General features: G+C 53.8%; 2 protein-coding genes across 3 annotated transcripts in view; both read right to left on the bottom strand.

Moving 5' to 3' along the window:
• The window catches only part of CHMP4B (charged multivesicular body protein 4B), a 30052-nt gene extending 29446 nt beyond the window's left edge, over positions 1 to 606 (bottom strand). Inside the window, exon 1 of the mRNA XM_064465813.1 lies at positions 210 to 606. Within this exon, the coding sequence (XP_064321883.1) occupies positions 210 to 405 (196 nt within the window). The 5' untranslated portion in view covers positions 406 to 606. The remainder of the gene's footprint in view (positions 1 to 209) is intronic.
• Positions 607 to 4821: 4215 nt separating this feature from the next.
• On the bottom strand, positions 4822 to 26355 carry ZNF341 (zinc finger protein 341). Of its 2 annotated transcripts, XM_064465809.1 has the most exons (15): positions 26083 to 26355; positions 21093 to 21203; positions 19820 to 20007; positions 18782 to 18934; positions 17862 to 18101; positions 16489 to 16684; positions 15168 to 15252; positions 13919 to 14109; positions 12804 to 12997; positions 11764 to 11972; positions 10243 to 10339; positions 8519 to 8651; positions 7986 to 8097; positions 7119 to 7189; positions 4822 to 5922 (listed from the first exon to the last, which is right to left on the bottom strand). In XM_064465809.1, exons 1-15 carry the CDS (start codon positions 26111 to 26113, stop codon positions 5408 to 5410), a joined length of 2526 nt encoding a protein of 841 aa, XP_064321879.1. In that variant the 5' UTR covers positions 26114 to 26355; the 3' UTR covers positions 4822 to 5407. The 2 variants fall into 2 exon arrangements, with proteins under 2 accessions (XP_064321879.1, XP_064321880.1); XM_064465810.1 differs by lacking the exons at positions 19820 to 20007; positions 21093 to 21203; positions 26083 to 26355 and having other exon boundaries at positions 17862 to 18096; positions 18782 to 18921.
• Between the last annotated feature and the right edge of the window lie 101 nt (positions 26356 to 26456).

Raw genomic sequence — 26456 nt, 5'->3', positions numbered from 1 at the left:
CTGTAAAATACAGCTGTACGTACGCGGCTGGGCTATAGGCGGAGCACGGCCGGCAACCCCGCGGGCCGCCCCGGCCCTCCTCGCTCCCGGCCGACCTGTTGCCCGGGGAAGGGTCGGCCCAGCCGGGCCTGGCCCCGCCAGGCTCGGTCCCCCCCCGGCTCGGCCCCGCCAGGCTCGGTTCCCCCCCCAGGCCCGGCCCGGCCGCTCACCGCGCTTGTTCTTGGTGCCGTGCTTGCGGGCGGCCGCCAGCTCCTGCTCGATCTTTTTTTCCAGGAATTCCTGCTTCTTGCTGAGCATCTCCTCCGTGTCGCGGAGCCGCTGGATGGCCTCCTGCGGGGACGGGCCCTTCCCGCCGCCCTTCCCGCCGGCGCCCGTCCCGAACAGCTTCCCCAAGAGCCCCGACATGGCTGGGCCGGGCCGGGCCGGGCCGCCAAGGCCGCGGTATGAGGTCGGGGCGGCGAGGACGGCCGTGGAGCACCAGTACCCGCTCCCCTCGCACACCGGCCCTCCGTCCGTCGGTCGGGCCGCCGCTGCCGCCGCCGCTCGCTCTCGGCCGCCCGCACCGCCGCCCCACCTCCGCTCCGCTCCGCACCGCCCCCACACCGCCTACAGCTCCCGCCGTGCCCCGCGGCGCCGCCGCGCGCCGGCGGGCTGCGGCCGCCCCGCGGGGGCTGATGGGAGATGTAGTCGCAACCGGAGCCGGGCGCGGGGCACGACGGGAAGGGCGGGGAGGTGCGGTCACCCGAGCGGACCCTGGGAGCGGCGTCACGGGGCGCGCTGACGTCAGGGACTGGGTGACGTCAGCGAGAGGGTGGCTGAGGGAGGAGGCGCGGAGCGAGCGTGCGACGAGCCGAGGAAGGCGGCGCTGGAACCGCGGCCGAGGGGCGGGGGGAAGCGGGACGGCGGGAGCTGCAGCACCGCCCCGCCCCGGCGGGGAGCCACCGCCTCCCCCGGCCGGGCCCCCGCAGCCGGCGACGGTGCTGTCGGTACCGACCCCGAAGGAGTCCCTCAGACGCTACCAGCTGTCGAGATAACGCGCTGAATTTCTTATTTTAAACTTTCTCAACTTGCCGACTTTTCAAAATCAAGTATTTAAATCCAGAGTCATGGCCGCTTAATCGGCGGTGAGTAGCGGCGAGCTCCCGGCTTCCCGGGCACTTGAGTCACACGCTGTGATTCACGGAGCCGGTACGGACATCATTCCGTGCTGCGCAACCACAGGACCCACAGTGAGAGTCCCAAGACCAACGAGGAGATCAAGTCCTCAGTGCCTCGGTCTGACACCAGCCTTTACTGGATACTTTTGGCTACTGTTTCTTTGTGCTTGGCCTCTTATTATCTGTAGAAGCAATAAACACCCCCCTCCCCACTCGCAGCGGTGTTGCGAAAACAAGTCAATTAATAACAGACTCGGACAATAGCAGCGTTTGCTGCTGGAAGTCACCCAAGAAAATGAATCATTGTTTCAAGCAGGGCTGGGCTAGGCAGCGCTCTTTAAAACAGGCCGGGACATACGTACCAAATGGCAAAGAGGAAAAATGAACCAAACAACTGCTTATTGGGCAAGAGAGCCTTTTCCTGCCCTCCCTAAGTGGGAAAAGGCCCTGCACCAGCTCATGTAATTAAAGACAGCCTCCTGATGAAGAAGGTGGGAGTTCAGCAACAAAGCTGGATCCTGCCTCATTCTACCTTGTTAACATTGTAACGGCAGATATGGGAGAAAAAAATACACAAGAAAAATCCACGGAGGCTTATAGAAACCACTTCCAGATCACAAAAGCCACCCCTAGCTGATGACATTGGAGGCTGGAAGAGTACAAGGGGAAGGAGAGCTTTTACCTGCCCTTTTCTTACTCTCGCAGAAGCATCTGCTGTCAGAAGTGGAGGCTGAGCACCACAGACCCTTGTTGTGATGCAGTATCAACTCCAGTTCTCCCAGGGGATGGCTCTGGCCCTGGGGCATTCCAGGGAACTTCCAGAAAATGTCAAGATGCTTCTGACAATTGTACCCAGGACGCAGGATGGAACCAGTCCTGTGGAAAGGTGGTGGGACAAAATCAGTGCCCTGAGCAGCTTATATCCGCCTCAGCCCACGCTTCAGCCAAGCAGTGGGCAAGGCCCTGCTAGAGAAACAGAAATGGGGTAAAATTCTGGGTAAGAATTCCTCCCTTTCAGCCAGCAGGAAACAGAAGAGAATCTGAAGTTTGCAGCCTGCTGTGATGAGGAACCTTCCACGCACGACTGGTCCCCGCGTACTGAATAGCACTGAGGACTGCACATAACTCGCAATGTCTCAGTGATAGCATTTAGTCTTCTAATGAAATTCTCTTTCCGAGGACACTTCCTTCCATAGCAAGATTTAATCTGCAGGCAGTATAGCTGCAGAGGAGAGGGGGGTTTTGTTGTTTTCAATAACTACATTTTTTTTTCCCTTTCCACAGAAAGGGCAGTGAGGCTCCAGGAGCACCTACCCACCTCGGCAGGGGCTGCCAGGACCTGCGGGTGCTCCTGCGCAGCCAGCCCAGCTGGGAAGCAGGGGACAGGGGCTACCCCACTTGCAGGCAGTCACCCACCCTTTCCTCTGCCAGTCCCCCGGGGCTGCAGCATCCATCAGCTACGCGTAGGACTCGCATGCACAGAGCTTCCAAAGGCAAGGGCTGCACAACCAGCGAGCCCAGCCTCTCTTCCGACCAGGGACCTCTCTTACGTGATCTTACACATAATCACTCTGGGGTCTACTCTAAGAGAACAATTGTTATGCTCAAGCTAAAACTTCTTTCGGTTCAACACTACCACACATGCAAACATGTATCAAGCAAACAGCGTGGCATCTTTCAGCCCCCATGTCCCACAGTCACACACAAGGCTGTTTTGTGGCTCTGCTTCCACTCACTGAGTTACACTCAGAGTAGCCAGCGGAAACCAGCTTCCAGGATCTCATTTAGAGTGGCTGGCCTGCACGCAGGGCTGGTGGAAAGCAAGGGACAGTAAGGAAGGGCCAGGCCTCCAGACAGTGCCTCTGAGCTGAAGGACTGCTGCACCCACATATCACCATCTCAAAATAGACCCAACTGCAGCGCTGCAGCAAGCGCCAGAGACCACATAATGACACCGTATGGCATGTGTACAGAGGGGAGGAAAACAGGAAAAGTATATTTAGCAAACTATTTCCTGATACTGTTCCCCCGCAATGAGAGCTCAGTATTTAAAACAAACACTGGGGGCAAATAAACTCTGTCCTTCAAAGCAGACAAGACATTTCACAAAAGCACAGAGACGAGTAAGTAGGAAGGGCCACCTGGAAGCCTCCAGCCCAGCTCCTCCCAAGAACATCCACTCAGAGCAGGATGCTCCGTTGAATTTGGAGCATCACCAGGTACTGAGATCTCATGGCCTCTCTGCAGCCTCCTTCCTTTGACCACCCTCCTGGTAGAAATTTATTTTCTTTAAATCGAGTCAGAAGTTGCCACGTTCCAACATGTCCCTGTTGCCTCTTGTCCCATCCCAGCGCACCTCCGAAGGGCCTGGCTCCACCTTCTCTGCCCCCGCCTGTTAGGCTGCTGTAAGCAGCATCAAGACCTCTCCTTAACCTCTTCTAAACCCGGAACAATCCCCCTTTCTCCCAGCCTCCCCTCTTAAGCCCCGCGCTCCGTTTCCTAACACTCACCAACAGCAGGAGGTGCAGAAGCATCACAAAAAAAAGTGAAATGGGCAAAAAGTAGTTAGGAAAGTGAGTGAGTAAAGCACCCATCCTGACAGGAACCATGCAACAGTCTTCCAGGGGTGACAGCGTAACCCGTCGTTAGATTGGGTGCAGTCTGTGAGCACGTGCTGCCAGGAGGATGCCACGATGGACACGGCACCAGCACGTCGTCTCTGCAAGCTACTATTTTTATAATTTGAGCAGAAGACACTGCAAGGAGACAGGAAGAGCACCTTGAGGTCAAGCGATGGGCTGGAGCTCATGCAGGCGTCAGGGTCAGGCCGGTCAGACCAGCGTTGCTGGTCTGACCGCTCCAGTGGCCAGAAACACCCACCGTTTCCCACACAGCAAGGCAGGGGACTCCGCAGCCAGAGTTTCGGCACCCAGGACTGACAGAACCCACACTCTGCTCTGCACCACCCCTGGAGAAACCGGCTGGAAGTGCAGCACTTCCAATCTACAGACAAGTTAGCAGCTCATCACACAAATTTACCAGGGAAAGCTCAGCTTGGCTGGCCTACACAGAGCAGGAAGCACGCACGGGAGAGCAGAGCAACCTCTTTTACCAGCATTGCACAACAGTAATTTTCAGTTCCTAGGTTTGGTGCTCCTGTGCTGGCTTTGGGACTCCTCCTTGGGAAATCAGAGAGGAGAAGCCAAGCAGATAAGATAAATGTTCCAGTCACACCAGACTCTCTCACTACCTAACCGCACCAACTCCCCACCTGCCAGTGACCCACTGAAACTACTAACAACTGACCCATAAAACTGAGCTAAGGGAATGCGCAGGCTGGGAAGCAGCTGACGAGAGAAGTACACAGAATTACCCTGCAGCACCTAGTTCAGAGCCAGTGCTAGAAAATTGGCTCATGGATGCATCACAGGTTTCCTCCATGAGCCTGGACAGGTCACTGTGCCCAGGCTTCAGTCTCCCCCACCGTACACAGAAGGTGTCACGTTTAACTGTCACAAAGATTGACTCACTGATATCTAAGGCACTCAGTGATCCTTGGATATGGAGAAAAACCATGAGAAGAACAATGCTGTGGAGAGAATACCAACCAGAGAGAAGAGCCGACATACACACACGCTCCCACCCCCCAACTCCACACAGTACATGAGGTCCATGGTGTTTATAACACATGTAGTACAGACAAGGTGATCTTTCTACTGATAAAGACAGAGAGGAGAAAGATACCAGAGAGACGTCTATCTGGGTATTTCTGAACAGTGTTCCCAAAGGATCTCAGGATGAACTTGCTTCCACTAGGAAGGATCAATTGTTTGCTCTTGGAAAGGCCACCCAAATACTGGGCAATACAGCTTTTAGGCCAGAAAAACCACAGATGGGACAGGCTGTGATTTGCAAAGCCACCTGATTTCAGCAGCTGTTTGTTGCAAGTTTCCGTGCTCCTCCTCCTTACCCTGATTCAGGGATCTTAGTCTTTCTTGCCCTCAGTTGTCCAGTGATGCAGGGGGACAAGAAATAATGGAGCCGTTCTCTTCAGTGCCTTGTAGCCATCAGTGGCTTCCAAGCAGTCCTCTGCCCAAGAACGGGAAGAACAAGTGGAGATGAAAGCCATTCTCTCCCATATCCACCTACCTCCCCACAAGAGCTTTGGTCTTTTTCACCAGGATAGATTTCAGCACCGAGTCTGACAGCCCCAGCAGCAGCCCTCAGCCACACAGTGGCTCTGCGCATTATCACTCCGTCGTCTGGATGTAAACAGGGACAGCCAGCATGGTGCAGGGGCCATCCGAGGCAGTCTGCAGTTCTGCCAGGGCCAAATTGGATGCAATGCTGTTGGGCTGCCCAGGAATGACAAGGTCCGAGTCAGCAGCTCCTGACCCACCCACCACGATGGACAGGACTGCATCTGACTCCTGGAATGGTTCTTTGTTAGGGCCACTTTCGGGGGGGCTTTCCCCAGCAGCACCGTCCTTCAGCTCTGCCAGACCCAGTTGGTTGGGGAGGGAAAGGCCCACCTTGCGCCCCCGCGCCACCCGCTTCTTCTGGGGCTTCCTGAGCTGCAGCTCTTTGTCCTTGGGTGAGCTCAGCCGGCACTTGTGGTCCTTCATGTACTTGTGGCGTGTGAAACCTTTGCTGCAGGTGGGGCAGCGGTATTTGTAGTTACCGGTGTGCGAGCGCTGATGCTCTATCATGTGGGCTCGTCGGCTGAAGGACTTGTTACAGTACTGGCACTTGTGGATCTTCATCCCTGCACAGAGCATCAGAGGAGGGAGAGCTCAGTTAGAGACCCTGCATCCTAACGCACACCTTCAGGAAAATCCACACCACACTGAGGGAGCGCATGACAGCTTGGAACAGGAGATGATCCCTGATAAAAGCTTGAAACAGCCACCTCCTCACCCAGGAAGCCCTACTCATTTTTAGCTTGCTAGCTAAAGCAAACCAAAAACGCCATGGCCTGAGAAGATAGTGTGCGAGGCAAATTTGCACTCAGAAAAGGGCAAGTGGCTACACCTTGAACGTCTGTGTTTAAGATGGGCTAAAACATTAGTTCTTGCCTCACATAAGAGGATTAAAATATCACCAGGAAAAAATGTCAGGCAATTGTGATGAAAACGCAAACCAGTCTTAAACTCTGGTTTTTTTCAAGTGCATTTGGTAAGTAAAAAGAATTTCAGGGTTTTTTCTTCCCAAGTATGGGAAAGTACAGTGTGAAACAAACCACCCATTGCACTGCCAGCGCAGTCCCATCGGACCACACGCTGGGGGGCTTTGGACATGACAGGCACATGAAAAAGCTTTCAGTTCTACCCCAAGACACAAACGTCAGAATGTTCCCTAGGGCATGGGAACAAATTATTTATCTTTATTAGGAGTGGGAGTATCATTTTTTGAATCAGAGAGAAGGGAATCAAATCCCAAGATATCTCCTTTTGAATGTGAGATGGTACTGGGGAGGAGTGGACAGACCACTCTGGATATTCATTTGATAGCAAACACACTCTGCTTCTGAGTCTTGCCAGCAGGCCCTGCCTACAGACTTATATTGCCTTAGAAGACATCCTAAAGCTCAAACACAGCTGTAAAATGCAAGTTCATTTAAACGGGCCTGCAGCAATAGAGAGAAAAAAAATCTAAAGCTAATAAATTGTATTAAGAATTTGGACCTGTATCTGGGAAACACTGTACCACACTCAGGGGAAAATTCTCCCACAGAAAACTACACGGTAGCTGTGTTACCTGAGCGGTGGGTGGAGGGACACCGCAGGGGAAGCACCTGTAAGGAACATCCTGTGCTTCTGGGGGCATAAAGCACAAGCACTTTCATGGCTTGCTATCTCGTTTCTCAAGCTTACTCCTCCTGTAACATGCTCCTGCGGCACCACAGTGAATCCCAGCCACTCCGTTCCCAACCACTGGCAGCATGGGCAGAGCTGCACTTACCCGAATGAGACAGTATGTGAGCCTTCAGCTTGTCAGGCCTGTTGAACTCTTTATTGCAGCCCGTATGGCTTCTGTAACAACAACAAATGCTGGTGAGCAGCATCAATCCACTGAGAATTGATGCATAAAGAGACCCTGGACCATAAAGAGATCCACAACCCTTCTCCTTAGCAGGACCCACACAGGTCCCTGGGTGCAGTCTCAGTAGGAGCTCCGCTATTTCAGCCTTTCTGGAAAGTGGCGAGAAATAAATAGGCTGCTACAAGGACATGTGGCTTCTGCTAGACTACACATGGCCTGTGTCTCACTATGAATGCTCCTAAAAGCAGCAGGTTCAAATCTCACCTATAGGGAGAAGTATTTTGGAAGGAGCTACAAGGCAGTTGGAGCAGGGAGAGGACAGTCAGTCTCAGTTATCTCAGAAGGGCCATGGCTGTGCCATGGATTTGGGGTTGCACCTTCTAAACCTGGGTGTCTTTGGCTTGTACATTAGCTCCTACGTTGCCAAGTGCTTTTCGAGACACGGCAGTTGGGGAGCTCATCATTCAGGCAACCTTGTGCTTTGTGCTCAGATGACATTCCTCCTTTTCCCCAGTTTTCCCCAGGTGCAGTCCCCCAAGCGTCCCATGAAGGCAGGCATTATTTTACAGGCTTGATGAACCAGGATGAAATTATGTGGCCTCACATGACAGGAACTGGGACTTCTGGGTTCCCAGTTCAAAAGCAGACAGTATTCCTGCCTTCCCAAGAAGTAGTTGATTGGCAGATGCCACACACATACCCTAGGATACCTAAACAATCCTTCCTTCCCAAACCCCATCCTAACCCCAATAAGACATGCTGCCATGATGAAGACATGCTACGTACGAGAAGGGACATTTATATTTCTTAAAAGGCTCGTGGATCAGCATATGTCGCTTGAGTTTGTCTTTCCGATTGAAGGCCGCATCACACACTGAGCATTTAAAGGGCTTTTCACCTGGATAGAAAAAAGAGGCCAAGAGTCAGTGAGAGCCCAGTCATACAGAGCTGCTCTAGTCACATACAGGACTCACTCTGGCAGCAGTGCTACTCTCTGCTTCTCTATAAACTTCCCCAAGCTTCCCTACCCTGCCTGATGGGTAAACAGACGGACACAATCCACACTGTGCGCTGCTTCTAATCTCCAGCTTCCTCAGGCTCTGCAGCCACGGGCAGCGGGGAAGCCACCTCTAAGCGGTGCAGCACTGCGCATGAGGCTGAACCAAAACCATACATTTCCTGAACCCACGTTACTACAGATGACTCATACACTCAGCTCTGTTACTCTGGTTATCAGGAAAGTAGCCAGAGCATGACAGTGTGCAGCAAGGACTGCGGTACGGAGATAGTGAGCCCTGTGGTGCCGGGGGAGCCCGTACCCGAGTGGATGTGGGCGTGCAGCTTGAGGTAGTGCTCCCGGCGAAAGAACTTCTTGCAGATCTGACATTTGAACTTGCTGCCCCCACCATGCGTGGGGATGTGGCGGCGCAGGTACCTCTCACAGGGGAATACCTGTTAACACATAAAAAACAAGGCTAAGAGCCAGCAGCACGCAAGGGACATCACTGAGCCTGCAGAGGCATGGGAGGTGTGGCCTGTATAGAAAACATAAGCTCATGGTGACTGCCTTCTTGGAAAGGACGCACTGAGGAAAACTTTAGTTTGCATATGGAAAATACAGATAGAGCTTGGGAAAAAAAAAACAAACCCACCCCAAAAAAACCCACCTTCTTGTCCTTGAGAAACACATAAGCTGAAACCTTGCTGCTAACTTTTGTAACACCTTACTGCTGAGGAGCAGCACCCCAGATGGATGTCCAGTCTCCCACCAGAACCAGCAGTAGGACGGGCTGGGCAAAGACCCCCAGTAGTTACTACCTTCCCACAGTGTTAACTTCAGTCTGTGCTTCCCGATCATCTGTTACCAAAGGCTCTCATTCATGGTCTTTATAAAGCCAGTATGACTGGTTCCTTTGGCTAATGGGGATACTGGAAATACCCAAGCTAAGGGAATTCCTAATGAGGATGCTGCAAGCACACATCTGAGTGGAGCACAGGACAGCCAGGAGCTCTGATACTCAGGACTGCTCTTGCGTCTCCAGAAAATAGCAACGTTAGTAAGAATACAAACAGAAGTGAAAAATACTGCTGCAGATAATGGGCTTTCCAACCCCTATGCTGCAGGCTGAAAGTGCCACCCAGGCTCAGAAGGGCATCTGTCACCTGGTGGGGGAAGCAGAGAGAAGACAGGTACAGAAAGAGGGGTTACTAACCATGGCAGGAGTGCGTTTCCCCTTCCTGAGCTACCTCAGTACAGAGTGGTCACTCCTTTGAGATTGTCCCTGCCCCACTGCAGGATTTTCATTTCCTTTGCTACAAACAGAGGAGCAAGGGTCCAAATTTTAGTCTGGATTTCAAAAAATAATCTATTAGAATTCAAACCCCACAAAATTCTGCCCCTCAAACCCCCTTAGGGGCTGTGCTGAAGAGAGTATTTCCAGCCAAAACCTACCCAGGGATCGTTCCAGTCCCAGTCACATCACTCAGACAGGTTTCTCTTTGCCAAGGACAGAGTACTCATCCAAAAGATGGGAACAAGGGGAAACCCAGAGACTTCTGTTGCGACAGGAGATGATGACAGCAATAGAAGTGTATGAGCTACCCAGGGCCTAGGGCTTTTCAGGCCCAACCTTCCAGCCATAGGAAGCCAGGCACAGTGGGTCAAAGGCACTGCCGCCACTCTGACTTCCCAAAACCAGCCTCGCTCCTCCTGGTACACTTGCTTTTAAGAAACAAGGACAGCAGCCCAGAGTGTGACGTCCTGTGCTTTCATGGGGATAAGGGAGCTCCCCTGACAGGTTCTGTTCAGGAAATGGGACCTGGGAGAAAAGCCAGCACTGTGGGGAGGAATGTGCTCTGCATGAGAGGCCAGAGAGCTGGAGGCCAGGGGCGCAGTCACCTCTGTCTCTCTGAAAAGCACCTCATGAGCCTGCCAATCCGTACTGAGGTAGGAAGGGAGAGGAAAGGGAGCGGAGGGTTCCCGTCACCCTCAGAGCCCTAGCTACATGTCAAGGACCGGCTCAGGCAGTAGTCACCCACCCACCTTCTGGCAGTGAGGGCAGGGAAAGTTGTGCGTTGCTGTCTGCAGATGGTGCTCCAGGGCTTCTGGGGTGGAGTACTTATTTACACACTTCACACATCTGAATGCGGAGAGAAAGGACAGAGCCAGTGAACGAGGCTGCCGCCAGCAAACCCCATGCTGCAGGCAGACCCCAGGCAGGGCTGCCCAGCCCATGCACCACCCACCTTCCAGGTTGATTTTTGGTAGGGTCAGTTCAGTACAGACAATAACACCACCACCCAGGTGCTCAGAAACCTCAGCAACCCCCATGGCCAGATCACACTCACACTTAGCATCCTTCATGAGGGGGAGATGCTAGGGAACTGGGTGAAGAAGCCTTTAAATTGCTAGTGCTCTTCCACACAGACACCCATGGGAGCACGCAGGGACCCATGCACATATTCCACATTGCTTCCTCATGGAGACAAGCCTTAATTAAAGGCTTCACCTTTCTTAATTCCATCTTCACTGCACGAAGACAACAGCTCCCAGTGAAGGAGCCGAGAGCGGGGTCACAGCACAACAGCAGCGTTACCCATGGCTGGGGCAGCCACAAGGCAACACGCTCCCGTGTGGGGTCTCTTGCATCTAACAAAGCTTCAGCTCATGCCACCACCTCTCCGAAACCACCTGGGCCCTCTCCACCTAACTCACCTGCTCTCACACATCCTGGCAGCATTTCTGCTGGAGACCTCTGCCAAAGCTGACTCGTAATGGGCAATGGGGACACGCATCCGCAACAGTGAATGCAGAGGCACTCACACCATCTATCTGCTCTGAAACCCCTTGTCCTTAGATCAGACTAAAGACTCCTCAAACATAAGCAGGGCTCTGATCTCAAAGATCCCCACTAGCAAGCTGTAGGATGAAGCTCCACAGCACAAGGATAACTAGAATTATGGTCTATGCAAGAAGCTCCTAGGTGATTTCAGTATCCTCTGAGCTTCCTACTCTTCCTGTATGCCTCTACAGGCACCCTGAAAGCTCCAGAGTGCTCTTTGTGGAACTCCTCATGCTTTCTCTCTACACTAGTAGAAAGGCTTTCCCAGGTAACAGACCCTCTCACAGCAAAGGGATAGGAGAAATAACTAATTTTTTCTGAGCACAGCTTCTACAACCCACACTCCCTTTGCTTCAAGTGTTTAGAGAATCACAGAAAACAGGCTGGGAAGGGGCTTCCCTGGGTCTCTGATCCAGCTCAGTGCAGCTTCAGCTGTGCCCATCTCACTCTTGACTGGTGATAAGAGGACTTGCAGTGATGGGATCTTCCCAGGTAACTGATCCCAGCCTTTCACTGTCTTTCTGAAATTTCCTTGCATTCAAAGTGCTTCACCCTAGCAACCCAGTGGTGGGGCCCCCCTTTTGCCACTTGGGTTCCCAAGAGAACCACAGACACTGAACACGAAGCCCCCGCTTCCCTCTAATGTCCCCACTGCTCTCAGCCAGACACGCTCTGCACCCACTCACTCCTACAGGCCTTGTGAGCACCGATTGCTACTGTACTTGTACACGGCCACATCCTTCTTGGGGCTGTGCTGGGGCAGCAGGCTGTGGGAGTACTGGTGGACGCCCAGCTCGTACAGGGAGGGGAAGTCCTTGCTGCAGAGGTGGCAGCGATAACTCAGCTCCTCCTGGTGGCTTTTGATGTGCTCAAGGAAGGACTCCAGCTTCTGGAAGGTCTGAGCACAGGTCTTCACCACACACTTGTACACCTGGGAGAAGGGAGAGCAACTGCAGTGCCACACCATGGAAACAAACAGGGAAAATTCTCCACCAACAGATAGACCAGCCTTCCTTTTTGGAAATCATTGGCACTAGGTCATTTATAGAGAGGGTTCGCTGCCCCTTGAGCCACTGTGCTAGAGAACAGCTGAGCTCATGTTATGAACAAAGCAGCAGTGTCATTATCAGAGCACCCCACCATGCCCACAGCCATGTTAGCACTCAGTCAGGGCACAGCAGTGAAACCCTGCCCCGCACTGCAGCAGGACACAATGTGGTGGTAAAACATCCCCTTCCTCTGCTGCCTGCCTCAGAGAAAGGGTCTTTAAAGAACAGTGCAGAGCAGCTGAGCATCAAAATGTGGCTGACAGCTCTAGGTGAAGACAACAGCAGAACCTGCTGGGAGTTGAACATTCTGCAAACACAGATTCTCAGGGTGCTCCTGTAGGAAAGCAAGGTGTGAGAAAGGGGCATTGGTGTGAGTGCCTGAAACCACTCCAGTGGGTGACGCCACAACACCCCAGCGGAGACTATCCTACAACCTGAGAGCTGCCACATACACTGAAAACTTTGCACTTTGCTTCTTCTCTAGCCACCTAAACCTGCTCAGCTGACTTCTCACTCAGCAGGGTGGAGGCAGCGGAGCTTTTCAAAGCCACCCAGACCACACAGCTGCAACCCAGACATGCAGGGAGCTGAGCTGCATGTGAAACACCAGCAGCTTTACAGAATAAGAGCCTCAGGACAGACCCTGGGAGCCAGTGCACTATAAGAAGCCTGTCCCAATCTCACCACCAACACAGAACACCCTCTGCCCCTACCTGCTCGTTCTTGTGCTGTGTCATGTGTGATTTGAGCTGGAAATAGGTGTTGAATTTGCTGGGGCAGAACTGGCACTGGTAAGAGCTATCGATCAAGACAACCTGCTTGGCTTCCAGTTTACCCGCCTCACTCTCATCCAAGGGGCTCATGTCTTGGTGCGGTTGCACAGGGTTCCTTGAGGGCTGAGTCAAACCTGGAGAAAAGGAGAAAGTCACAGCCTGCCATGAGACAGCTCTGAAAGCTGCTATCCAAGTTACACACTGCCAAGACACACCAGGCCTAGCACTGGGGCCATGTTCTTCCTTCCTTTCAAACACAGATTCTTTAGATCGGACAAATTTCACTCTGTAACAGGGTAGTTTTAAGTTTGTCTACAGATAATCAAGGGCTCTAACTATCCATCTTTCTCTCCTTGACCCATTCTTTCTCCAGGGACCTAACTGGGCCCTGTGGAACAGCCAGCAGGGCAGGCCCCTGCCAAGGAACCAGAGCCAGATTTAGTCCCATCTCCAGCAGGAGACAGGAGGTAAGATGCAGCCAGTAGCTCACAGTCCATGATGTCTGCATGAAGTAGCCACAGCATTCCCTCCCCTCCCACCAGGACTGAGGCCACCAGCTGAAAGAGTGTCCCGACACCACCTGCCAGCAGGTGCCTCAAGTACTTTCAGTTGGCCATTGGGGCCAGACCAAGCCCAGGCATGACTTGCACACTGCAAACAAGACAGAGCACTGGGCTGTGTCAAACTACTGGCTTGTCCAGCCACTAGACCAGAGCTGCCAAGTGTGGCTCATGCACTGACAAAGATGCACCTGCCAGGGAGGGAGAAGGGGGAATACACCTCACTCTGTCCCCATGCACGTACTGGCACAGCGTTTGGAGCCACTGTCTCCATCAGCACCTAAATCCACCACGCTGAGGGTACCCAAGGATGCACCTGCCAGCAGGAATCTAGCAAATGTGACTCATGTCTCTAGTGTGTGCTGCTAAACCCCATGGGAGGAATGCAAACAGCAGACACAGCTCCTGCCTCCCCCTCCCTCCCTGTGTGGAGGTGCAGGGACACCGTCACGTTACTGCTCTGCTCCCAGCACGTGCCAACCCCAGGCAGCAAACCTGTGTTCTCCTCGTCCTCCGGCTGGTTGGGGTTCAAGGCCATGACCTGCACTGTGATGGAGTTGCGGGAGATGGTGCACCCCAGCCCTGGAGGCCACACTTTATGAGTTTGCATGTGCTTCTTCACGTTGGACTTCTGGGCAAAGGCTCGGCCACACACGATGCACTGGAAGGGCTTCTCGCCTGTGTGACTGAAGGCAGAAGGCACCATATCAGCAGCCAGCAGAGAGAGGAGGCAGCCCCCAGGCGTGGACTGCGGTGGGATGGCTGCTGCAGGACTGCACTAAGCACTCTGCTTGGCAGATCAGCACCTGGACCAGCCAAACAAGGGTTTTGAGACCTGATTATCTAGGCAAAATGGATTGTGAGAGGCTTGGGGAAACAAGGCTGGCACACAGACAAAACACTTGCAGTCTGGGATGACAAGGGATCAAAGGAAGAATGGGAGAGGAAAAGACCTCAGCAACATCAGGGCATTCACTGTCAGGGTTTCCACATGGACCTCGGGGACCCCATAACTTTCTCAGGTGTACAACCCTTTTCCTCCCCGTCACCCCTCCCTCCCCGGCACACAAGTCTCTTCTAGCTTGCAGCCCCCTGATCTCCCTGAATTTGCTTCCCCTGGCCACAGGAAAAAGGTCTTTCTACCTTGCCCTTCTGCTGCAGGAGAAAGAGTGGACTCTAATGTATGGAGTGTGGCATGTGCAAAGTCCAGGCCAGGAAGGGGAGCGAAACCACCACTTGTTCCTTCTCATGTGTCCTGAGTCCAGCAGACTCCACTGGGGGAACTCTGAAGATTTCAACTGCCCCCTGCCAGAGAAGAGCTCTCTTATAAGAGCTCCCTCCATAGACACTGAGTTTGGCTTACAGTTTGCTTAACACCAGCAAACATGAAGGCTGCAGCTTGCTAGGGAGGGAGAGAAGAGGAAAGGGCAAAGGCAAGCAGTTGGAAATGTTGCTGCTCCAGTGATCAGGTGACAAGAGTTTTGGCTTTCAAGGTCTGATCAGTGAGGAGAACAAGTCTCTGGTCCCAGGCCATAATCAGCAAGATTACATCCATGATGCAACCTTCACCCCAGCCACCAGGGAGAAGGTGTCCTGGAGGCTGGGGGATGAAGGATCACCACCCAGAGCAGCACGGGTTCTGGGACATGACAAACGCAAGGTCTGCTGGACTGTGCAGACTCTTTCAGCTGTGCCCACCTCCACCCCAGCCACTCTGCTGTGTCCAGGCTAGCGGCACCGTTACCTTCTGATGTGCTGCTGCAGGTCGAAGTTCTTGGTAAAGGCCTTGTCACAGTAAGTGCATTTCAGCTTGGGGGACTTGGGTTTGCCTGAAAGAGCAAGAGCACACACAGGAATGAGATCGTGTGGCACAGCCCCATCCCCCACTGTGCCACATTGCCTCACCCCAAGACATGCCTATTCAGGACCAAGAATAAAGGGCTTATGAAAGGATAAAATCTGCCAGGCCAGACCGGGGAGAGGTTACAGGCAGAAACACATATTTAACGTAGCCTGAGCTAAATCTAGAAGTACTGAGGAGAGTAGTAGAGGAGGGGCAGGGCCTCCCCTTCAGGCACTAACTGCTCCAGAGACCCTTCCAGCTGTGCTACAAAGCACACCCTTCAGAGGCACACTGGGCATGGGGAAAAGACAAGATTAGTGAGTGGAAGGGCCCCAGTTCTGTCTGTCTCCTATGAACTCACCAAGGTCAGCCACCAGTCAGAGCACATGTGTATTTCTCCCATCCAGAAGATCAGTCAGTCACATCTTCTGTCTACTATGATGGGGTATAAACCAATGGAAAACAGAACTATGGGCTGCCCTAGGAAATCCTGGACTGAGAGCTGCAGCCTGCATGATCATTCACACCTCCGCAAATAAAGTTAAACCTAGCATCTGTATGGTTGTAACACCAGAGGCCCAGCCTTCCTGGGGAGGAAGGCCATGTGGCTTTCTTCCATCTCGTGCCTGGGACCTCCCTTGTCACTCAGCTAGGCGTGTGTACATCACACTAGCAACAGGCAGGCTTGGCCAGTGGAGGATCAGACGCTCCTCCATTCTGCAACAGGGCATGCCCCTGACCTGCCTTACCTGGGGACATGTGTGTTTTCTTCATAGGCATTGAAACACACAGCGGGGACAGGTCAGCTGGGCCATTGAGAAGAGAGTCTTCAGGGCTAGGTGACATCTAACCTGCTGGCCTTACAGCTGGGCAGTCTTCCTTGGGTTAAAATGAACCAAGCTCTAACACCTTACTTTACAAGATCTCTCCATTTCAGGTGCGATCCAGTAAGCATGTAGCTGCAGAGATGTAGCACAAGCTTGCCCATGCGGTAGCACAGTGACAGTCCTTTCACACGCACTCAGAGCTGACAGACAAGAAGCATGTCCACACTTTCACCTGCTCAGTGGCTTTGGCAGGGCATCATGTTCCTCCTCCGGAGCTGTATGTACAGCCAGCGTGGCCCTGCTGCACCCAGAGAGCCCATGGCTCGACAGTCCGCTACGGGATAAGCACGCCAGCCTACCAGTTAGTGCAGGGCAAAGGCTATAAGGACACTTACCTTCCTGCAGCCCACTCTCATTTTTGCAGCGCCGACTTTTGGCAGCAGGGGTGGAATCAAAACCAACCACACCACCTCCTCCTGCACTGGTCAAAGGTGTGGGAGTGCTGGCACTCTTGGACTTGAACCCCTGCTTCCCAGGGCTGTACACAGGAGGAGAAGGGTACACAGGACTTTCCACACACTGGCTCGGTACCTGCAAAAGTAGAATTGCTCAGAGGAAACAGGTTTGCTACAGAGTCATACTGTGCCCTAACCTCCATCTCCAGCAACACTTGCCATACCAGGCTATTAGTCTGGCTGAGTTTTCTGCCTCCTGCCAAATTGGACCAAATTTCTGGTTCACCAGTCCAACAGTGTGTCTTTAAAACTAATACCCTGCACAGTGTCGAACTCTCTTGCTGAACATCACAAAGTGTCCAGGAGTTATTACAGCAGGGACAGGTCAGCAAAGAAACGCTATGAAGGAGCCATCTAATCCCTCACCTATGCCTTATGCCCAGAGGAGTTTCTCATCCCTCTGGAGCAGGTTACCAGAATGATCACCGCTAACCCTGTGCATTCAGAGCACCCCTGAAGGCAGGGAGCTCCAGGCCCTGCTGCCTGCCCCGGCAGGACTGCGCAAGGGAAGGAAAGTACAAGAAAAACTCCAGGTGGCAAAGCACCATGGTTTCCATCAGCACCAATATCAGAAAAGGATGCTTAGAGAAAAAGACAGACGCATCAGTCCGGGGTGACACGGCATTTCTGTTGCACACATTTCTGTTAACACAGAGCACTAAGTATCCAACATCCCTGTCCATTTCTGACCACTGACACTTCCAGATCAGATGTTAGCTAAAAAGGTAGGACCGCCAAACCTCTGTTAAACCCAGTAGTTTCCGTTGTGACGAGCAATGCTAATGTGGAGGCTGTGAACAGCTGACCCACCAGTAAGCCCTGCCTGTGCCTCTCTTTAGGAGAGGCTCCCTTGTCAAGCTTGCTTATTGATATTCAGGTTAAATTTTTCCCTCTACTTAAGCCTGCAGCCTTTAGCAGCCTTAAGCTCTGCACCCTTTGGGAGGTAAGTCCCCTCACCTCAGCTCCCCCTCACTCCCAACACCTGCAGGTATCCCTCAACCACAGCAGACATTCAGGTCTCCTAAGCCTGTGCCAGTCAACCTTAACCGTTTTTCTTGTTCTCAGAATCCCCGTCACCTTGCCGACGTCTTTCTGTTCAATACCTTCTCCCAGAGGAAATAATCATTGTCAAATAACCTAACACATCTTCCCAGACTGTAATTCCACATTTCCACTCCAGATGAGTCCCGAGCAGCTTTGCTTTTTTGGAAGAGGCCCAGGAGAAAGCTCCTGCGGACAGCCCGGAGCCTTACCTCCATGGGCGGATAGGGCTGCATCCCCAGCGTCTGGATCTCCACCGTGCTGTTTGCTGCCATGGGAGCAGGCGCACTGTATACTTCGACCACACCACTGCCGCCGGCAGTGGGCTGCCCTGGAGCCCCCATGCTTGGTGGGGGAGGCGGCGGAGGCTGAGGAGGGGGTGGCGGCGGGGGAGGCGGAGGTGGGGGGGGCTGGGAGAGGTAGCCAGCCCCAGCGTGCATACTCAGGCTGCTCTAAAACCAGAACAGGGAGAGACAGACAGACAAGATGTTGAAAATGCAGCAGCGATGAGTTGGAGGGGCTGCTCCCTCACACATGTCCCCAGTCCCATTTCAAAACAGCACCTGCAGGAACAGCAACGCTGTCTTGACACAAGACATCTGCCAGGTTGGACCAGACTGTGCTGGCTTGCAGCGGGTTGGCATGACCTGCCGGTAGACATTGTCTCCTCCAAAACCCAAGCCCTCAAGCCCCACTGCTTTTTTTGCTTTGTTCTTGAAAGCTTTTAATCCTTCTGGTTACAAAGAACATTTTCAGAGTGTGGAGAGTGTATACAGCCTGGCCAGCCCTGGGGAGAGCCCAAAACAACCATGCCAGGAGGAGAGGGATCCGTGGAGCAAACTGACAAAGGCTCTGGAAGCCAACCATTATACGGGGGCTCCACAAAAAGCTGGAGAGACAGCGTTACAAAGATTTGGGCATCCAGCAACAAGGACACGAGGAGAGAGCAGGCCCTGGAGCTGTCCTGTCATTTATCCATCACTCCTTCCTGAGCCTGGCTGTCACGTTGGCAAGGTGCCCAGGTTTCAGCATCAAAGCAGATCTCTAGAGTCTGACAGACTGACAGGACTCTCCTGCTGTGCAAGCACAGCCCCACGCAACAGGACTCCCCAGGCCCACACGTGCCCCTTACCTGTGCTGGGGGCTGCACAGTCGGCATGGGCTGGTCCAAGGATGTAAAAGCAGACATGGCTGACATCAGCACCTCATCGCTGACTAAGATGTTCCCCTGCACCAGGGTCTGGATCAAAGGTGATGGGGGAACGGTGATGTACGTAGAAATTTGCTGATAGAAAAAATAAATGCAGTTGGACAGCAACAGGACAAAACATTATGACAAGATCTGCAGGACAAACCGGTCGCGGACGAGTTCAAGCCTTTCCTGGGTGCTTCCCCCAGCTAGGGAAGGTGGAGAACTGAGGGAGGCTGCACTGGCTGCAGATGGTGAATGTCAGGCTCATCCCTTCAGACTAGAGTCAGATTATAGGAGTGGACAGAGGCTGTCTGATTTTCTGGGTGGAAACAACTTCTGTTTGCAGCCCTGAGCAGCACCGTCCACTGCCACTAAGTTAACCTGAAAAAGCAGTTGGTTTGAAAGCACTTCAGAAATCACTGCTATTGCAGGCACCACACATCATGCACAAGAGATTCACTCCCGAGAAGTCTGTTGGGAAGGAGAGTTCCTCCAGAGAAGATATTCCCCTAATGATTGTCATACCACATTATGTGGGCTTAGTTGCAGGAGACTGAGAAGAGGGATGCAGGAATGAGGCTGCCAGACATTGCCCTCCTCTTCTGCTCACAAGCCGGACCACGGCCCAGGGGACAGCGAGAGCCATTCCACCCCAAGCACCGCACAGCGTGCACCCAGGCACGTGGCCAACCTGCCAGGCTGTGACACTGGGCTCTCCAGTAGAACTGAAGTCTGGCTGTAGCACAGACACAGAATGAAACCCCTCCTGTCCTGAAAAAAGGGCTGTCAGACACCTGTGCTGAAGGACACCGCACTGCAGAGGACCAGGGAACTTTAACCGTGAGATCAAAAGCCAAGAGGACCACAACTGAGCTTCCCAGAAGAGAGGTCGCTGGATCTAAAAGCATGACCCAGATGTCCCCCCACCCCCAAAACCACAGCAACAGAACAGTAGAGCCTCTGCCTGCAGCACGGTACCTGCCGGCTGGCGCTCGGAGTCTGCTGCACCGATGTGATAGAGGGTGTGTACACACTGTTGGTGGCCAGCGAGACGGTGGAGAGGGAAGGGGCATTTCCCTGGCACTGCTCTCTCTTGTGGGTCATGAAGGCAGGCAGTGAGTTGAACTGTTTCTTACACTTCCCACAGAGGAATACATCTTCATCATCTGCAATTAAGAGGACCAGTTCACTGCTGCAGGCTTTCTTCTGCATTCCCCAGTGCTACACCTACCAATCACAGCCGCAGGAAAACAGACACCTTTTGGATCTTAGCACCTCAAGGACATCATCATCAGGAGAGATCAGCTGCAAGGGCCAAACTGTTCCTCCTCCCCAATCCCAAACTCTCCCTTAAAGCCAACTGATGTGACTGAGCCCATCTCGGCACTGCTCCCGTATACAAAATCTGGCATGTCCCTGTGACGAACTGAATCCCAAAGACAGGAACAACTGACGCAGCCTTGCTCCTGTAGCACCCTCTGCTTCTGGTCAAAACAGCTTCTCCCAGAGCACCTGCGTTATGCCAGCTGAGACAGGTTTTATTACTCAGGCTGCTCAAAGGAAGAGAAATAACTTGGATCAGGACACAGAATCAATGTCAGCTTGTGTCCAAAAGCCACCCCCCCTCCAAGACTGCTGGTCTTTGGTGCCTCTGCTTGATGTTACAAGCAGAAAGACAACCCAGTTACCATGTCCTAGATGAAATCTGCAGCGTTAGCAAACCACACAAGCACCCACCATTTTGCATGCGATCCAGTCGGACTCACAAGGCTGTACCTCCTGTCTGATTCACAGCCTGAAGCAGAATGTTTTTGGGGTCACAGACTGTAACTCCTCCAGAGGACAATTCGGTATCCACCCAGTGAGTCCTGGTTGAGCACCGCTTTCCATATTCATCCACACAGATGAGATACTCAATGACTGGAGTAGTTGTACATCCCCAGAGGATAAGGAATGGCTCATTAAATAAAAAAATGGGAACAGTAACAAGCATTAGTGGCAGGGAGAGCGGCTGCTCTCTCCTTTCGTGCCTTTACTGTAGATGCATGGTCCAGTCCATCACCATGACCAACTCACTTGGGCACTCGCCCCCGTCCTCCTGCTCTGCCTAGTCCTGCCGAGGGCTCCCAGTGCTTGTAGCAGCGCCCTACACCTACAGCCGTTCTGCCAGCTGTTCTGATGGTCACAAGAGTACGCTGCAGGAAGAGGCCTGCAGCCCCTGCCCCTCTTTCCTGGTGCTACCATGACTCACCCATCGACTGGATGGCGGTGGAGGAGTTGACACTTTGAGCAGATGGATCCGTCACACCTCCTTGACCATCCAGCAAAGACTGCACAGCCAGCACCGTCTGATTATCCATTCCTGAAAGGAGACACAAGCATGGATGGTAAACCCAGCACGGCCCAAACACAGAGCGCTCAGGCACTGCGGGGGGAGCTCGCTCTCAAGTCACGGAGGGAAGCTGCTTGCTGGCTGCTGCTGTCTCCTCCCACAGAGCCACTCTCACCTTCTCACCCCCCTCTACTCCACAGCATTAACTGTCACACGAAGGCAACACTCCCACCTGTCTCTGCACATTCCTTCGCTACAAGGAGAAGAAAGGGAAGACGAGCAAGGACAGTCAAATGAGGACTTCGTTTCAGGCATTTGCTGCAGAGAGAAAGGATGCTGACAAACAGTGGGTATGAAAAGAGCTAAGAAGTAGATATTTGGGATGTCATGGGCTGAACGGGGTAGCAGCCTGGGGGGGTATCCCTGGGGACCCAGGGTGATACCGCACACACAAGACACTGAGCTCTCTGAAGACAAAATCTTTGGTGTGCAGGAACTCTGTCTCAGCAGCAGTGTTAGAAACGCCTCCTTGTTTTCAAGAACAGCGTTCTCAGATCTGATCAGACACAGGGCTATGAACTGCACGAGGATTTAGATACAGCTTTAAGAAAGAAATATTAAACGTGGCTCCTGGGAGAGATGCTTTGGTGGGGGTCCCGCACCAGCTGCCTCCCTGGCCCTGGGACACACAGGAGAGCTGGACTGTGGCTCCTTCCACTCCCAGCACCATGCTCCTCTGTGGCACCTCTTACACAAGAGCTGCTGGTTGCTCTCTCTCATTTCCATCCCCCTCAGGACTCCACGAGAGCACACAGCCCCAGGTAGATTTGTTGTCAGAATTGGCTCACTTGCTTTGGCACAAATATTTTTCACTACAGCTAAAATGTTGTCATGGTTTAGCCCCAGTTGGCCACTAAAGACCGCGCAGCCGCTCGCTCACTGCTCCCACCCGTGTGGGACGGGGGAGAGAATCGGAAGAGCAAAAGCAAAAAAAAAAACTTGTGGGTTGAGATAAGAACAGCTTAATAATTAAAATAATAATGATAATAATATTGATTATGGTAATAATAACAATAATGATAATATAATAAAAAGGAAAAGGGAAAAAAACAGAAACACAAACGATACAACCGCTCACCCCCACTGACCAACGCTGCCAGTCCCGGAGTCGCAATTGCTGCCTCCCTCCCCCCGCCAGCCCCTCCCAGGTAACACACTGGGCATGACGTTACATGGTATGGAATATCCCTCTGGCCAGTGTGAATCCCCTCTCTCTGCTGTGCCCCCTCCCCTCCCGGCTGCTTGTGCCCCCGGCAGAGCCTGGGAAGCTGGAAAAGCCCTGACTAGTACAAGCACTGCCCAGCAACAACCAAAACCTCTGTGCGTTATCAGCATTGTTTTCATACTAGGTCCAAGGCACAGCACCGTGCCAGCTGCAGGGAAGAAAATTAACTCTGTCCCAGCTAAAACCATGACAAATGTTCTGTAATATTCCAGATAAATACAGGGGATGGGGACTGCTCATCTAGGGAGACAACCTGGCCAGCAGCATGCAACTGGTAAATTAAGACTGACACAGTCTTTCTTTTTAGAAATCAAATGTAAAGACACGTAGAACAACCTGGTTATGGAAAGAAAAATAGTGAAAAGGGGGGATTTTTACACACCACTCTTCCCTACCATACCTTTATGACAAGGAACCCATGAATAAAACAAATGGCATGCCAGGGTTGTATGTTATACCTTATGGATTAATGGAGAAATGAAAGGTGGAGGGTTCTTGGGTTGCTTTTCAGTTTTCTTCAAGATCTTTGCAAAACAGAACTGTAAAGCTCTGAACTCGGAATTATATGCCGCAGTAAAATCTATCGGTCTGATTGTTTCCAAGCAGTGAGGTGAGGACAGCTCCTGACGAGAGCTCGTTCAGCAAACAGCACCGGGAAGGACAGTGACACGCCATAACAGATCGCAGCATAAAGGAACAGCGCAGCAGAAGCAAGCACCTCATCATCCCATCGCAAGTTCCTCTTGCCATTTTAATACCTCTCCTGAACAACTGGGACATTACCTTCCCGATGGGGAGCACCCATATAATCCATGGCATTTTAAAGATACTCTAAATACTCATTTCTCCTGCATCTCCGCAGTGAAGCAAGTTAGACTAAGGCTCCATGAAAACCTTCTGATGTATCCCCTTTCACCACGAAGAGGTCGCAAACGCTGCACGTGCCTTTGGGAGAGAGGAGAGCACCATCCTCCAGCTCCTGGGGAGCAGAGGGCACAAGCGCTGCTGGAAAGCAGCAGATCACACTGTGTCACATGCTGCCCGAAAATTACCTCCGTGCCTATGGGAACCCTTTCACATAAATCACACGGAGGCACAGCAGAGCTGCAGGTCCAGTTCTGCAAGCCTTCCCTCGCATGAAGAGCTGCAACCAGCCCCGTAGGACAGCCCCACCAGCAGCACGCTGCTGGAATGCTCCTGGGTGGATCTTCTCATACTGATGGCAGCCCTGCTCTGCAATATACCTCCTCTTCTACAAATAATCTCCTGGTCAGCTGCAAAGGCAGCGCTGCAGGCTCTTGTTGGCACATCCAAACCAGAGTGTGAAACAGAGTGGCCGTTCTTCAGCAGAAGTAAGCTAGCAGGACACAAAAAAAAAGGGGGGGATCAAAAATTCAAGTTTAATATATTATGGGGATAATTAAGAACAGCTTGCATCAAGAATGCCACTCTTGATGTGCCTGGCATCGAACAACTGGGTTTCCTTCTGGAATGCAGCCAGATCTTCCAAGTAAAAAAGCCAGATGATTGCCTCGATCCCACTAGCAGGAAGAAGCTTGAGGAGAGGCCAAGACCTGAAGACAGGCGACAGCAATGCAGCAACATTGTCGGTGTTGCACTTGGCCTTCTGCCAGAGAAAAGTGGCCCAGGCCAACAGAAATATGTTGCTCTTCATTCATTTGGCAATTCATGCAAATGCTCGCAGAGTCCCTCCCTGCAGTTTCACAAAGAAAATGCACAACGCCACACTGAACAGAGGGAAATCACCAAGTTCAAGGTTAGTAACCCATGAAGACAAGCAGGCAGAGCTACTTGGTTACATGGATGCCATTCACGGCCATCCACAGACTCCAAGAGAAAGCTCTGGATCGATCCTGCGCTGATTACAGCCAGCACCGATCTACAGGATGTTCTTCACAGCCATGAAGCCCAAAAAAAACAAGCCTTCTCTTCTCTCCTGGCAGCAGCAGGCTTTCCCCTGAGCCTGACAGAAACAAGGCGACATCAGGAAGCCAGGCTAAGAGTACAAGACTACTGATTTGTGCTTCCCCCCCCTTTCAAATTTCTCTCAGTTTAGAGAGGAAAACAAGACTACCTGTTTCACCAAGGTGCTACTTTTCCCTCACATCCTGAATTCCATGCATTGAGTCTTTTTTTCTGCCGACACGAGCACCAGGTGGCTTTAGTGATGGGTGAAGATGCAACTCTGCCCCACTGCTCCCGCTGAGGGCACAGCTGCTCTCAGCACCGCACATGAACCCCAAGCCACCACCAACTTGTAATCAAACCAACAAGACAAAACAAACAAGCTCAGCTGCTAAAAGCTGCCAATTATTGTGGGCTTAAAACAAAAAAACCAAACCATGCTCTTTTCTTGATTTGCTAAAATGTTTTGCTCTCCTGAATTCGGTGAGGAAGCCCACACAATGAGCAGCTGATTGCAAAGAGGAAATAGGGGAACCTGATTATACAGAGTGCTGTCAAACGCACCAAGTAACCTGACAAAATAGAGAGAAACATTTCTTCTTTGCTCATCTTTCTGCTGCTGCGATGGCAGGTGCTGTTTGCAAAGCACAGGGCGATGATCCCGATGCCAGGCCTTTCGCTCAGTGATATCCCTCCATGTAAAGGAAAATAGATGCGGAATCTAATTTAGAAAATCAATGCCTTATGAAACAGTTTTTCTCCGGACGGGCTGACCCTGAGCTCAGTGCCCGACTGCCACAGCTCAGCACATCCCAGCGTCCCCCGCAGACGGCACCTGCCTGCAGCGCAGTGTCCCAACACTAGAGACGAGTGCGAGCGCGACCCGTTTGCCCGCACAGGCGGCAGGAGCCGGGCACTGCCCCGGCTGTGCCGGAGAGCACGGACCCCCCCGCACTAACACACCCGCCCGGGGAGCACCTCCGGGCCGGGCGGGGAGCGTGGCACATCGGCGGGAGCCCCGGGGTGCGGGGAGGGCGGCGGGACCCCAGCACGCAGCGCACGAGGGTACACGCTGCGCACAGGGAATGGGGGCGATGGGAGGGCGACGGGCACGGGGTGCCTCGGGGATTGGTGATCCTGTTTACGGGGCGCAGAGACGGGGGTAATGGGGTGCCCCACTGTGCAGAGCAGGGAGGCGATGGGCAGCCCGGGGTGGGGGGCACAGCGGCGGGGAGGCGGAGGGGTGCCCCGGTGCTCCGGGCTAACGGGGGCTGCCCGGTGCCCAGCCACAGGCGGTGCGGGGGTGTCCCGAGGCCGAGGGACGCGGTGGCAGGGGTGTCCCGGGGAGCCGCGGGCGGCGAGGCCAGCCCCCGCCGCGCTCCCGCCCCGCCCCCGCCGCGCGGGGCCGCTCGCGCCGCGCGCCCTCCCCGGGGCCGCGCCGGTGCGCGCCGCCGCCGCCGCCGCGGGGGGGAGGTGGGGGGGGGGAAAGCGAGCGAAGGGGGAGCGGGCACGGCCCCGCGATAGCGGGACACCCCCACGCCCTGCCGGGCCAGGCCTCGCTGGGCGGCCCCGCCGAGGCCCCTCGTCCCGCACGGCGGCGCGGTGCGGCGGCGCTGGGCGGGGTGGGAGCGAGGAGAGGCGCATCCCCGCTGTCGGTCCAGCGCGGCCCGGCCGGGCCCGGCGCGGCAGCCCCGTTACCTTCCAGCGCCTCGAAGATCGCCTGCGCCATCTTGGAGCCGGGGCGGCCGCGACCCGCCAGCCGGAGCGGGCACCGGGAGCGGCGCCGCCGCCCGCCGCCAGGCGGCGCCCTCCGCCCGCCGCGGGGCCCGGGAGGAGCCGGGGATGGGGTCCGGGAAGGCGAGGGGGGGGGGAAGGGGGCGGTGACACCCCGGCGTGTGCGGCAGGGCCTGGCGGGGGGGGGGGGGGGCGGGCTTGAGTTTAACTGGGGCGGCAGCGAAGCGGCGCCCCCGGGGTGGGCGGAGGCCGGGCCCCACCAGGAAGGGTGGGAGCCGCCCGGCGGTCAAACCTGTCCCGCTTGGGCTGCCGGCGCGGCGCCTGTGGGGGCACGCGCT

The sequence above is a fragment of the Phalacrocorax carbo genome, chromosome 14 (assembly GCF_963921805.1).
Source record: "Phalacrocorax carbo chromosome 14, bPhaCar2.1, whole genome shotgun sequence".
In the NCBI taxonomy this organism is placed as follows: Eukaryota; Metazoa; Chordata; class Aves; order Suliformes; family Phalacrocoracidae; genus Phalacrocorax; species Phalacrocorax carbo.
The sequence above is the reverse complement of the archived record's forward strand: the minus strand, read 5'-3'. Positions and strand labels throughout refer to the sequence as shown.

Excerpts from the sequence above, each read along its gene's own strand:
- ZNF341 (XM_064465809.1), bottom strand. The coding sequence starts at position 26,113 with ATGGCGCAGGCGATCTTCGAGGCGCTGGAAG. Across the intron at positions 16,685-17,861 it reads AGCCCTATCCGCCCATGGAG|GTACCGAGCCAGTGTGTGGA; the intron begins GTAAGGCTCCGG and ends CTACTTTTGCAG. Across the intron at positions 5,923-7,118 it reads TCACATACTGTCTCATTCGG|GGATGAAGATCCACAAGTGC; the intron begins GTAAGTGCAGCT and ends TGCTCTGTGCAG.